Genomic DNA, 13616 nt, shown 5'->3' with positions numbered 1-13616 from the left:
TCGGGGCCAAAGGGAGTAGGCAGTAATGGGGTTGCTAGTTCTTGTTCCAGGTGACCAGGACTGAGGGATGCAGTCAGGACAGTCTGATACATCCTGATAAACAGTTGCTGTTAGTATCCACACTGCCAAAAGGTCGGCAGGTTAAAAAAAAAAATTCTAAAGTGTGAAATCTGCTTTTGTTCCTGTGTAGGTTGGCACAGGTCTTGGGCCTACACTGGAGTTTTATGCACTTGTATCTCAGGAACTACAGAGAGCTGACTTGGGTCTCTGGAGAGGGGAAGAAGTAACTCTTAGCAATCCGAAAGGTAATGTTAATCTGTGAGCTCGTTAATGTGCTATTTGGATCAGGTAAAAGGCCCTTAGGATGCATTAAATGTATGTGACTTACTGTAGAGGGCCAGGCGCTCTGACCTAATTTCTTTCCACCTTTGTTTTCTCGTTTATCAAATAAAGGAGGCCCTTCCAGCTCTAGAGGACTTCATTCTGTGATCTGCTATCTGATTTTGAGAATATAAAATGTCTTTAATGTTCATAATTCGCAGATTTTTGTCTTGTTTTGGGAAATAGCACCTGAAGTTTGGTGATTTACTCATTTTATAGGAAGCCAAGAAGGGACCAAGTATATTCAAAACCTCCAAGGCCTGTTTGCGCTTCCCTTTGGTAGGACAGCTAAGCCAGCTCACATCGCAAAGGTTAAGATGAAGTTTCGCTTCCTAGGAAAGTTAATGGCCAAGGCTATCATGGATTTCAGATTGGTAAGTTTAGAATTACTTGCTTTTCTATGATATTTTTTTTGTACCTGTGTTCTATGACAGTACCTTAATCCCCTGCACTTTATGCTGTATTTTAAAACAGTGCTTCATAAACCTTAATGTGCATATGAATTGCTTGGAGAATTTGTTTTAAAAGCCAGTTTTGATTCAGCAGTTCATGGGTGAGGCCCAAGTTTCCAAATTTTCTCACCAGCATCCAGGTGATACTTAAGTACCAGTCTGTGGACCATTCCTTTAGTAAAGGGCTCAGAGAATCAGGCAACGTTAGGGGTGGTTTTAATTACGTATTTTTTTAAGTGTTTGACATTAGATTTTTAATTCAGTAGGAAAGCATGAACATGTACTTAAAGTAAATTTCCATTAGAGTGCAGTAGTAAAAATTACCCAAGAAATTAGTATTTACAGAGGTTTGAATATTTCTGGATTTTTCTTCATTTTCTCTTATATTTTCTGAGATACTCTGTCAGTATGTATAAGATATTTTCATTTGATGTCAAATTCACAAGCTTACAATCCTCATGTTGCTGAAAAATGGACTATTAATCCGTTACTTTAGAAGTTCCATTTTTTATTTTAATGATAATTATTGGATCTTTTAAATTCTTGCTGCCAGATATGCAATAATCCAAACTAAAGTGGAATTGAATTTCCTTGGCCCAAAATAGAGTAAGATTCCACCAGGCATCTCTTGGTGTTGCGGTCCTTATGGAGAGTATATGACCATCGTTGAAAACATCCTTTTTAGGGTCAGTGTTTAGATAGGATTCTTCAGTGTCCTAAATTTTTCACAATATCAGGGCCTCAAATTGAGTTTAAATGGGAGAAACAGTAATGAGAGAGAACATTCCTGCATATGTTTTTTTCCCTGGAGATTCCTTGTCCTTTTAAGGTGAACTCTTAAAGTGTCACTAGAGGCAATTCTGGAAGCTTAGTGTGACTGTTACAATATTTGCATCTCCCTTTTAGGTGGACCTTCCCCTGGGCTTACCTTTTTATAAATGGATGCTGCGGCAGGAAACTTCGCTGACATCACATGATTTGTTTGACATTGACCCAGTTGTAGCCAGATCGGTGTATCACCTAGAAGACATTGTCAGGCAGAAGAAAAGACTTGAACAAGATAAATCCCAGGTAAGGGAGGAGGGTATAGCTCAAGTGGTCCTGGGTTCAGTCTCCAGTACCTCCAATTAAGAAAAAAAAAAATTCTCAGGTAGGTTTAAAAAATGAGAAAATAGTCACATGGGTCAGTTTCTTACTGTAGGAAGGGCTTTAAGTGCTTTGTATTGGTCTAGTTACTGTTCTATATTAGAAGAGTTCAGATTTTCCTCATAATAACTGAAACATACGATTTTACACTGGGTAAGATGACCTATAATAACAACAGGTGATGAACAAATAGCTTGATTAGCAAATAAAATACACGCCTAACAAAACCACAGGGCTCTTGCTTATCACATTTTACATGGACATTGTGTATCTGGGCAGATCCTGAGTTCTTTTAGTGAGCATTTGAATCAATAATGCTGTGCTCAAGACAGATTGATTTTTCTGGAAAGATGGCTTAATTTAGGAACAGTCCATTTGTTTCTAGAGAGATCTCAGGAAGATATTTTTAAAGGTCAATACTGGGTGTCTATTTCTTCCTAACACATGTTGAGGTTTCTCTGTTAGAGCTCATGGATCTTGAGTAATTTATATCATTAGTGTATATTCTTTATATATTAACAAAATTTAAAATTATTTGATTCAGTCTGAGAGAATTAGTGGTTCTGTATCTGACAATGGAAGAAAACAAAGTTGTGTTAAAAAAACAGTGGCGTATGGTCTTCATACTAGGGCAGGTGACGTGGTCCAGTGTTAAACCATCTCTCATTTTATAAATTGTGTAAGGTAAGAGTAAAGTTCTGTAGCTCGTGCAATTGCCACTTCTCTTAATAAGGTGGAGAGGAGCTTATAGTAGATGAGGTTTTAAAATACCATTTTATCAGAGAAGATGATGATTTGTAGGAAAATTAATTTTTCATATTGGTGATTTGGGGGGAAATGTTTATTAAGAGAAATTGGTGTTTACAGAGGTCAAGTCCATCTTTTTCATATAAGATCTATTGTCTTAGGGTTTTTAGAGCCAGTTAGGTTTACGCTTAACCAGCTTTGTAAATACTAAACTACATAATCTTATTTAAGATGATCTTTTACATAAATAATGCACCCCACCCCCACCCCCAAATGGAACTAAGGTACAACGCATGACACTGTGCCAAGGGCCTCATGTAAATTCACTTAGTCTGCTGTGAGATTTGTCTGTTTCTGTTACCCCGGCTTTACACACAAGAGACCCCAGGCAGGTGGTTTGAGTCGCCCACCCAGGGGCCCGTGTCTAGAACGTGGGGGGCTGGAGGGCAAGCCGAGGCTGTGTGCCCTCTGCAGCCTGCGCTCTTACACCTCCATCTCCAATAACGCTGCCCCCTCTTCTGCGTTTTACATTACCTGGAATCCTAAGCAGCAGTTTCCTCTGTAAGAACTTACTGGTAACTAGGACTTAAGTCTTTTTTTGTCCAGATGACTGATTTTCTGCACCTTGACTGCTTAGCCTCTCGGAACGTCACACACAGAGGCATCTTCAGTTCAGAAATTCATTTACCCTCTTCCTCCTGTACTGGACACTCCCATTTTCAGATACAATTTGCAGTTTTGTATGTTGGTCTTCGATTCTTAGTCTAAAAGAAATAATGTTTTATGTAAGCCGTTCATAATCTTAAGCATTTTAAAAAGTGAATAATACAGCTGTTTTTAACATTTGTCTTTAGAGTAGGACTTGACTTTTCTTAGGGATTTGTTGGAACCTTTTTCATCGCATTGTTGCTGTGTGAATACAAGTTTGTTCATGCTAGGCCTACAGTAATTGCAGAGTCTCCAGGTATTCCTTAGACTAGAGCTTGCAGAGGAAAAGATTACTTACTTTCACTAGATAGCGCACCATTTGTGTTTACAGTTTCTTCCCTGTGTTGCATTACTCAGTATTTGCTCTGTACGTGTATTGGATTCATTAAGATTAGCCTAGAGTTTATAAAAAGTTTATCCGGCTCTAGAGACTAGACTCTTAAATTGACCATTATGCAAACTCTTATGTCCTGTGAAATCTAAGTGAATATGGTCAGATTGAGTAGTAGCAAACATCTCATTATGGAGGAACACGCAAGCAGTCTTATTTTCTCATATTAAAATAGTTGGATTCTCAAGCATTTAAGATTATTGCCTATGTGATCTCACTGACTTATTTTTGTGTAGATTGTGTCAGAAAAAGAAAAAAAAATATGCTGCAAAAGCAGGCTATGAACTAAGGAACCCAGAAAATTGATGAGCATACCTTTTATTTTGTAAACACAGATGGAATTGAGTGGATTGTTGTGTTTGACAGCCCCTCCCCTCTCCTTTTTTTAGACCAAAGAGAGTCTACAATATGCATTAGAGACCCTGACTATGAACGGCTGCTCAGTTGAAGATCTAGGATTGGACTTCACTCTGCCAGGGTTCCCTAACATCGAGCTGAAGAAAGGAGGGAAGGACATACCCGTCACCATCCACAACCTAGAGGAGTACCTCAGAGTACGTAGGGCGGCGGGGCTGGCCTGGGTGGACGGCTGGCAGGGAGAGGGAGTGGACGGTCCCGTGAAGCCCAGGCGTGTGTCCCGTGGCCGCCCGCACATACTCTGTGAGACCTTTGACACCGGGACCACTGCATGACGTCCGCTTGTCCAGGCCTTAGCTCCTGTTTGCTCCTGAGAGAACATGTCCTGTAGTTCACAATCCCTTATGTGACTTCGAACTCTGTCTTCCAAGTTTGAATACTATCTGGCAACATCACATTTTGTTAGTTTAAGAAGAAGCCAGTGAAAAGGGGCCATCACTTGTGTTCCCACTCACCTGCACTTCTACCTTTCTGTCAGTCCACCTAACTTGACCCAGTTGCCTTAAACGCTCGAGGTATGTGCGCACGTGCACACACTTATGGGTTTCATGAGGCCTTTCATGGTTCTTGACTGCTTGTTAAATTTAGGAAAAACAATTTTGTGTTGAATACAAATTATACTTTGAATTACAACGTATATATAAGTCTTTATTATCACTAATTTTGGAAAAGTTTTTTTGGTTTATGACTGACACTGAATGAAAAGAACACTGGGTTCAAGCCAAACGCCATGTGTACCTGACCTGCTTTTCCTCTAACTTACTGTAGAATTTTAGGTAGAACTTCTGAAAATGTTCAGCTCTGGTCTCCTCAGTTTGAGAGAGGGAAGGATCTCACGTACTATTTAGTCTGCCTGACAGTCTGCCTAATAGCTCTGCGATTCGTTGAAAGGTCAGCAGGACTGTGTTCTTGTACCGCCTGCTTTGAGAAAGCTCACCTTCCATCTAACTGGTAAATGATGAGTTAACTCCAGATTAAGGTTCTCTGGAACTGATTTGTAATAATGCTTGTTTCACTGTCAACAAAACACTGTTGTTTTCATTTTTATCTCAGTAGGTCCTCTGTTCCTGACCCCAAAGGGTTGGTCAGTTATTGATGACTAGGAGATGTTGGACCAATAACAAATGCTTCCTCATACCCCTCAGTTTCACGTTACTGCCTTCCACAGTTTCTTTATCTAACTGAAGGCACATACTGCTGAATTGTTGGGTTTTAAGAATTTGGTAGTACTTAGAACTGAAAATTGCACATTAAAAATTAAAAGCAGGTACCAGTTGGTAATTGTGCCTCTTGAACCATTATCTTTAATTCTCAGTAACATTTTTTTCTTTTGGGAAAGTCTCATCTGCTTCTCATCTGGTAAGGTAACATGTAGCTCTATACCGTAGAGATTTTACGTAAATGAATTTTTGAAACACACTAAATATAAATGTATCTGGTGTTTTTTACTTTTTCTTATTGGCAAGCCCCTGGATTAGAAGTTGACCTGAATGATCTCTTATGCAGTTTTCTGGGAGATATTTTAAAGACTGTTTTTTAAGTGCTGAGGAAGGATGTATTCACTGTACTTTGCCAAATACCAAATGGGAAAGAAATTTGAAATATTGTCACAGGTTTTAAAAGACTTTTCTTTTTGCAGCTGGTTATATTCTGGGCACTAAATGAAGGTGTTTCCAGGCAATTTGATTCATTCAGAGATGGATTTGAATCAGTCTTTCCCCTCAGTCATCTTCAGTACTTCTATCCGGAAGAAGTGAGTAGTCTATGTGTAAAGAAATGGTTGTTTCTAGTTCTGTACCTATGATTTATATCTTTGTGGGTTATCTCTATGTTGTTTAGTCAGAGATCTCATTGTTGCAAACAAACAAAAAGGTGGGGGGTTGGGAGCAAGAGGGTGGCTGTGAAAGAGAAGATCATCTCCTAGCAAGGAAGAATATTAAATACAAATTTCATATTTTGTATTAGATAAATATTAAATATACTGTAAATAGTAGAGCATGGGGTCTGTGTGGGATTAAGCATAGCATCCTTGTCCACTGGCCCTCGGTGCTCCTGGGGGAGAGGGGACTTAGGCTTCTGTCCCCTGGGGGCTGCAGGGAGAGCCGTGGGCCCCAAGTCCTGAACCGGGGAGGCTGCACTTGCTATTTTTAAACTCAGCTTTCTGGGTTGGACGAGACATTAGTTGTTTTATGATGGAGGTTAGTCCTTGACGTTTTAAGGAAATGTTGCAAATTATCTAATTGCCAGAATCACAGAGAACACTTATGAGAGTGGAATAAATGAGCTATGCATGGTTTTTCCTGGCCATCTTTATAAGTGCAACAAGAATCTCAAAGAACTACTCTCTGATAGTGAGATGTCAAAGAAAGGGTCTAGAAGATGTTAGGTTTCTCCAGGTTGGAAACCTTTCTGTTTCTTTTTTGAATGCTAGCTTTAGACTACACATTTATTTCTGGCTGAATCTGGAAATCTTTGAATGACTTATCATTTTAATCCCAAGTATTGTTTTCACGTCCACTTTGATTTGGTACTTAGTGACACGTGTCAGTGTCACCTGGCATTGTCTCAGCAGGTGTTGCTTTTGGAATTAGATGCTGGTCGCCACTACTTAGCTGTGTGGCTTTATCCAAGTTGTTGTGTCTGCTCTGACCGGCCCATTTAGAAAACGGGCACAATCTCTGTTACTGAACCAGACACATGAAGTGCCTGACAGTGAGTGGCAGCGTAGTAGACACCAGACTTCATGTCCTGAGTGGATTTTCTGTGTGTGGTCGCTCCGCAAATGGGCGGTTAACCAGGGAAAAGGTAATTTAATTTGAAACAGATGTTAGGTTTTCCAAGGACGCACGAACATTTCTTGCTTTCTGATACTTGTTCTCTAATGGCTAGCTTGGTCCAGACAGCCCGGAGAACCACGTGGCACGGAAGTGCCTTTCTTTACAGTGTGAAAACCTACTCCTTTGCCGTGTCTCAGTCCAGCTTTCTTCTCCCACTTCTCTCTCCAGCTCAGTATTCTCTATCTTGGCTCCCATTATTGTGTGCCCTTGTGTTTCTGAAAGGCAGGATTTATAAAATCTCCCTGGTTAGAAGTAGATTATCAAGTTAAAGCCTCTAAAGAAATGACAAGAATTAAGAAAACGTATCAGGGGTTTGTCTCAGGTATGTTTTGTTTCAGATTAAAGGCTCCTCTAGGACCTTGTTCCTGCAGATGGACAGGGCACGTGTTAATGTGCAACCAAAGAGGGGAAGGAATCTACAAATCTGTTAGAAGAGCGCATCACATAAAGCGTGCGAAGCAGAAGTTTGGGGGCTTGCTTGCTTGCTTTCTTATTTATTTATTTTAATGGAGGCACTGGGGATTGAACCCAGGACCTGGTGCATGCTAAGCGTGCACTCTACTGCTGAGCTATATTCTCCCCCAGAAGTTTTTGGACTTCTGTAGACCTTCGGATCGCACGCCACAAAACAGAGCATGTGGTGTGCACTGTCACTCAGCTGTGCAGCTGTGTCGTTAGTAATTTGTGGCCCTTGTTTCAACACACAGCTGGACCAGCTCCTGTGCGGCAGTAAAGCGGACACTTGGGATGCAAAGACGCTGATGGAATGCTGCAGGCCAGACCACGGTTATACGCATGACAGGTACTCCCTGGGGCTGCCAGTTGTCCAGTTTATATTGAAGAATTTGGTGATAACTGTGTGTGTGCGTGTGTAGACAAACTTTTAGCTTTGTTTACTTATTAAAGGAGGCTTTCTGATATTTTGGCTTCATTTCTCTCAAGACTATAACTTTAGGACCCAAAGGGTTTGGGGAGGTTTTTTCTCAAGTATTTTTGTGAAAATGGGCAGGCGGTGGGGAGCAGGGGAGGAAAAGCAGGTAATCCTGGGGTGACCCCATAGCCCGTTTTTATGTGCAGTAAAATGGAAATATCTGTACGATCCCAGACAACAAGTCGTATTCATTACAACTGTAATCATTCCATTTGAATTCCAACTGTAACAACAGAAACAAATTTGATTTGAGTGCATTATAATGTGAATTCATATGTAATCATATTTACATTTGATAGTCTACCTAATTGCGAGCGTCACACTGTTATGTTAATATGATGAAATAATTTTGGTGTATTTATTTCTGTTGTAGTCGGGCTGTGAAGTTCTTGTTTGAGATTCTCAGTAGTTTTGATAATGAGCAGCAGAGGTTATTTCTCCAGTTTGTGACAGGTAGCCCAAGATTGCCTGTTGGAGGTGGGTATGCTGTTGATTTATTGTTGCTATGGGGGTGTGTGGAGGGGTGTGTGTGAGACAGAGAGAGAAACTTCAGTACCAATAGCAGGATACGGTTTATTTGACTTACAATTCCTCTTCGTTGTTGCAATATCTTAATGTTCCTAAGTTCTCAGTTTTGCAGTGTATTAAGAGCTGTCACTGGCAAGGAGATTCATAGGGATTGTCTTAAACACATCAGTAACGTACATGCAGTGCGGCTTGCAGCTCTACATGAAAGTCAAATTCTCAGTCATTTGTATATTATTAACCCTTAGATGACTTAAATGAGAAGGTATTCAGAAGTCCGTCTTTTCCAGAAATGAATCCTAATATGAGTTGAATTGGTACTCTGTTTTAAAAGCAAAGGAAAGCATAAAGAACTATTTGCCTCCATGTTATTCAGTGACTCTGGTGGTAAATAAAGCAGGTACCAGGTCCCATACACTCGGTGTGTCTTGAACGTGCAGATTTGATTGCCAAGCAAGAGAGAAGACCTGCGTGTGGTAACTTTGCAAGCAGAGCGGTGTCATGTATTCTGATGGTTGATAAGAAAGGGTGTCCACACTTGTGATTCCAGACCAGTTCTCCTCATGGATAACAGCCTGTTTTCTCTGAGCTCGCTGGCAGGCGCCCTGTAAACTTACCAAGTTGCTTGGTCCTTCTTCCCTCCCTCTTAATCAGGCTTCCGGAGCTTGAATCCACCTCTGACAATTGTCCGGAAGACATTTGAATCAACGGAAAACCCAGATGACTTCCTGCCCTCTGTAATGACCTGTGTGAACTACCTTAAGTTGCCGGACTATTCAAGCCTTGAGATCATGCGGGAGAAGCTGTTGATGGCCGCGCGGGAGGGGCAGCAGTCCTTCCATCTCTCCTGATCACAGCGAGCCACGCGGTGTCTGCCTGTTACAGCAAAAGAGAAAAATCATGATTTCTTTTCTAAATGTATCACCTGAGTCAAGGAAACATGTTACGCCTTCTTGTTGTAGGAAAAACGGCTTGCAGATTACAAAAGAGACACTTGGTTCATATTCATTAATGGCCCCATGGACTTAAAGTGATCCGGCCCTAAAACATTGTTGTGATGAGGTTTCTTTAGCAAGTTCTTGTTTAAATTATCATTTATTTGATGAGTGAAGTTTTTAACTTGCTTTGCTGTGTGAAATTTACAAAAGGGATGTTTTCCAGGCTGAAACAATAAATGTCGCTGTGCAGTTTAATTCTGGGCTGTGTGTATCCATCTAGCTAAGTCTGCAGTTTTGTTTCCTCCAAAGACAACTCTTGTACATAAGTACAGAAATTCAAACTCACGTGTATTTGACAAATACAGTTTGGTAGGTTAGCTCCACGTGCTTTTCACTCCCTTCAGTTTCCCGCCCTGGTCCCTGTCCTGTCTGTGCGGTTCACACCGTCTTTGTATACGATACCCACAGTTGGTACATTTCCATTCGCCATGAGCTTTTGTTCCGTGTCCTCTCTCAAATTAAGATATAATTTAAAATTCATGGAATTGAAATATATTATCAGTATAATTCAGCCTTTGTAACTAGGTAGCCTTTTCTTATAGCTTAGTTTTAATATAGTTGTAGGGTATTACCGGCCTCCCACCCGTGACACACGAGGACTGTTTACATGGCGATTCCGGCAACAGCCACCCCTGGAGTGGAGACGGGGGAGCTCATTCATTTCTTTTGTGTAGGTCAACAGGTCTCCAGCTTGGGCTGGCCAGTATTTATTATCCTATGGCCAGAACATTTGGAATTAATGTACGGTTTTAAATGAAATTAGCAGCTTTCATTCCCTATCAGAGTTAAAAAAAAAAAAAGTTTTTCTCCCTTGTTCTGGTTTTAAGTTTTTGTTCATCGTCTTCTTTCATTTTTCCACCCTCCTCTTCCCCTGCTGCCAGTGCTCACTTGGGACAAACAGCTCAGCCTTTGTCTCGACACAGATAAAAGCACCTGTAAGCAATGCTCTGTCCAGTTGTTTTATGTGCTGATTTCTCAAATCTGCAATAATTCATCAGGTTGATGTTTTTACCTGAAAATAAATAAAGTTTGCTTCACCTTTTTGTTTATAGTTCTGTGCTGTATGCAAAACTTGGATTGTAGAGATGTCTCAGTGCAAGCGGACCACCACGTCTCCATGATTTTGCGTCATGGCTGACGCGCTATTCAAAGAATTTCTAATAGCAACTTGAAGAGCATAAAATATGGAAAGAAAATGGGAGGAGATTCCTTCCTTCCTAAGGTTCAAAATTAAGCCTGTTGCATAGACTTGAGAGAATTTCCATAATTCATCTTTCTGAAAATGAGAGATGAGCTCCTTGTTTTGCTTTGTTTTGTTTTATTGGACTTTGAGAAATCAATTTTCTTTTGTTTGCTGTTCCAGAGTCTTGTGGATGTAGAGACCCCTTTGTTCCCTATTCCACCACCTAGAAGAAACTCAGCGGCTTGTTTAATTTAGATTCCTGTGTCGCTTTGCACTTAAATGGCCTTAAACGAGCAGCCCGTGACCCTGTTGCGTGGACTGCAGCCGGGAGGGGCGCTGGCGCGTGTCTCCCTGGTCCTTGCAGAGGCCCTGGCAAGTGAGCCGCTTCACGTTGAGAAGGGAGTTGGGTTTCTGCAGTTCTAACCTTGACAGCCTAGGAGCTGTGCAGTTGAATCAAGCGAAACTACTGTTAATGAGCCAGTTGGTTTTAAACTGTTCTGACACCTTTTTACGAACTAAGCACAAAAGACTTTTGCCTAAACATGACATTTTGTTTCTCATTTTTAAAAGGGTTTTGTTGTTAGGATTTAGACATATGTATAAACAAAGTAATGTTTCATTTTCAAATACCTGTATTTGACATTTTATCCGTATCACAGCCCTGGCAGATTTGGCCTCATTGATTTCAGCATCAAACGAGTACCTTTGGCAGTTTTGAATCAAACTCTGGAGCTTGATTGTTTCAGAGTCAGTAGTTAGCTGTTCAAAAGCTTTCAGTCTTTAGCTTACTCCTGAATTTGGGGGATCCTTGGTTAAGTAGGGGCAGGAAGACTCTTCCCATTGCAAAGCATCTCCCTTGGCAGAGGCCTTAATACTGCTTCGTAGGGAAAAATACACTTCATTTGCTGTTACTCCAGTTATGCCTTAAATTTCTTTGCTTAGTAATCCTGTCAACAAGCACTACTTTCTAAGTACTCTTTACACACATAGACCTTTGGGTAGTGACGAAGATTTTGTTGTCCTTGAGTTTTCGCCAAGGCAGAGTCCAATGTTAGTCACAGCTAACACTGAGTGGCGTTGCCACGTAGACAGTTACGGATCGGATCTGCTTTGTATATGAAAACATTTTTAACTATTTAACTCTAAGAAGGAAGGAAGAGTTAGGTTCATGTATTCCCCTCCTCCCAGCCCCCCAGAGAAGTGAACTGTAAGTTCTAGACCGTCTTCCTAGGAAGACACGGAGAGTTCCAGATGCCTTAGCCACGCCCAGCAGGAGCCTTACACACAGCTTCTCATTGGACAAGAGTTTTCTCTTCTTCAGCCCTGGTTCTCCATGTTTTCACCTCAGCATTCTGTAAAGAAAGGCATATCCCCAAGTCCCTCCTTCCTGCCTTGGCTGTTCCCGTGACTCTGGTACAGGACGGGGGGAGGGGAGGTGCCGCTGGCTGACATCCCTCCCTGTTCTGGGGCGTCAAGGCCGCAAGGCTAAGGGACAGGACCCCGACTTCTGCATCCAAGAAATCGATTCAGCTCCCGATTTTCCACAGTAAGGGTCATCACTAGACAGTTAGTAGTTTGTCTTCCCTTTAGTTCAACTGGTGTTGAGGTTGCACTCCCAACTGCTGCCAGTGAGTAAACTGGGGAAGTGGGGTTGTCTTGCTGGGGAAAGACCTAACCGTGCATTCAGAAACCAAGGCCTTCTGGGAGGAGGGGTCTGGATACTCCTGTTCATTCTTCATTGGCAAAAATGATCAAGCCTTTAATTCATTTATCCGAGGCTTTGTTTTTTTGACCCAGTTTATTTTCCCTGATGTAATGAGAACGTTGTTTGGAAATGTCATTCTGTATTTCTAACTCTGAGAAATGCTTCTGTATGGGTCTTCGGTGTGGCGCTGCAGTAGCTGGCATCCCTGATAAAGGATAACCTAGTGACGAATCACTGAAAATGCTTCCTTTGTTACCTCAAAAGAAAAAAAAATTCCAAACAAAATATAGCATTTATATTTATAGAAAACGGAGGATTGGCTGTTTTCCAAGAACTTCAAGTTAATTCTTATGCAAAAAAAGTTCTTAATTCTAAAGACTTGTTCTGCATAAAGGAGACATTCTTTAATAATGGAAGAGGTGGTTTTATTTTTACAACAAGCTTACTCATTACCAAACCTATAACCAATTGCTGATCTCCTGTGTAAAGCATTTTTTTTTCTCTTACCTGAAACAGTGATTTATATGAACTGTTGGAATAATGGAACCTCAAACTACAGATGTGTATGTAAAATTGCATAAATGCACTGACTTCCTTCTCCCTGAATATATTTTTAATAAACAGCATTATCCTACATGGTCAGTTTTATTAAATTATGCATAACTAAAGGGTTCTTCTGAGAAGTGGTATGCTTGTCTGGGTGGCTTCTGTAAAGCTTCCTATCGTGGTAAGTAACACAGTAGTCTTAGCCTTTTTGGAGGCAGATAGATAGTGGAGAGTCAGTTACAGGAGAAAATTCAGAGATGACCCTAACACTTGCTTGTTGGTGGAGAGAGATTATGTTATACTTGTTCTGTAAGCTGTTCCTCGGCAGTGGTGAGGTGGCCTCTGGGGTGGGGCGACACTTGACAACGTGCACAGACAACAGAGCCTCCTGGTTGGACCCCCACGAGGTCACCGTGCTTGGCTTTCAAGGCTGGTACTCTGCCCTTGACAAAGGTCCGGATCATCCTATTCTCCTAAAACAGAAAAAGAAAAGTAGAATTGATTTAGGAAAGCAAAGGAGATGGGGGGTTTGAAACTTTGCTTGTTTTGATTCTGTTGTTACTGTTTTTAAGAGAAGAAGAGAAGGAAATGTATACGTAGATGTGTCCACAACACACGCACGTGCACGAACACACACGCTTCTCTGGTC

The 13616-nt window shown here is 41.1% G+C and overlaps 1 protein-coding gene across 17 annotated transcripts in view; it reads left to right on the top strand.

Moving 5' to 3' along the window:
* Positions 1-13055, top strand: part of TRIP12 (thyroid hormone receptor interactor 12) — a 135223-nt gene extending 122168 nt beyond the window's left edge. For all 17 annotated transcript variants that reach the window (XM_032480425.1, XM_032480436.1, XM_032480437.1 and 14 more), the window contains 8 exons: positions 191-305; positions 601-755; positions 1740-1904; positions 4215-4379; positions 5882-5995; positions 7787-7881; positions 8384-8487; positions 9190-13055. In XM_032480425.1, the coding sequence (XP_032336316.1) occupies positions 191-305; positions 601-755; positions 1740-1904; positions 4215-4379; positions 5882-5995; positions 7787-7881; positions 8384-8487; positions 9190-9386 (1110 nt within the window). In that variant the 3' untranslated portion in view covers positions 9387-13055. The remainder of the gene's footprint in view (positions 1-190; positions 306-600; positions 756-1739; positions 1905-4214; positions 4380-5881; positions 5996-7786; positions 7882-8383; positions 8488-9189) is intronic.
* Positions 13056-13616: the final 561 nt, after the last annotated feature.

Source organism: Camelus ferus, chromosome 5 (assembly GCF_009834535.1).
Source record: "Camelus ferus isolate YT-003-E chromosome 5, BCGSAC_Cfer_1.0, whole genome shotgun sequence".
NCBI lineage: Eukaryota > Metazoa > Chordata > Mammalia > Artiodactyla > Camelidae > Camelus > Camelus ferus.
This window is presented reverse-complemented; position numbering and strand designations above follow the sequence as displayed.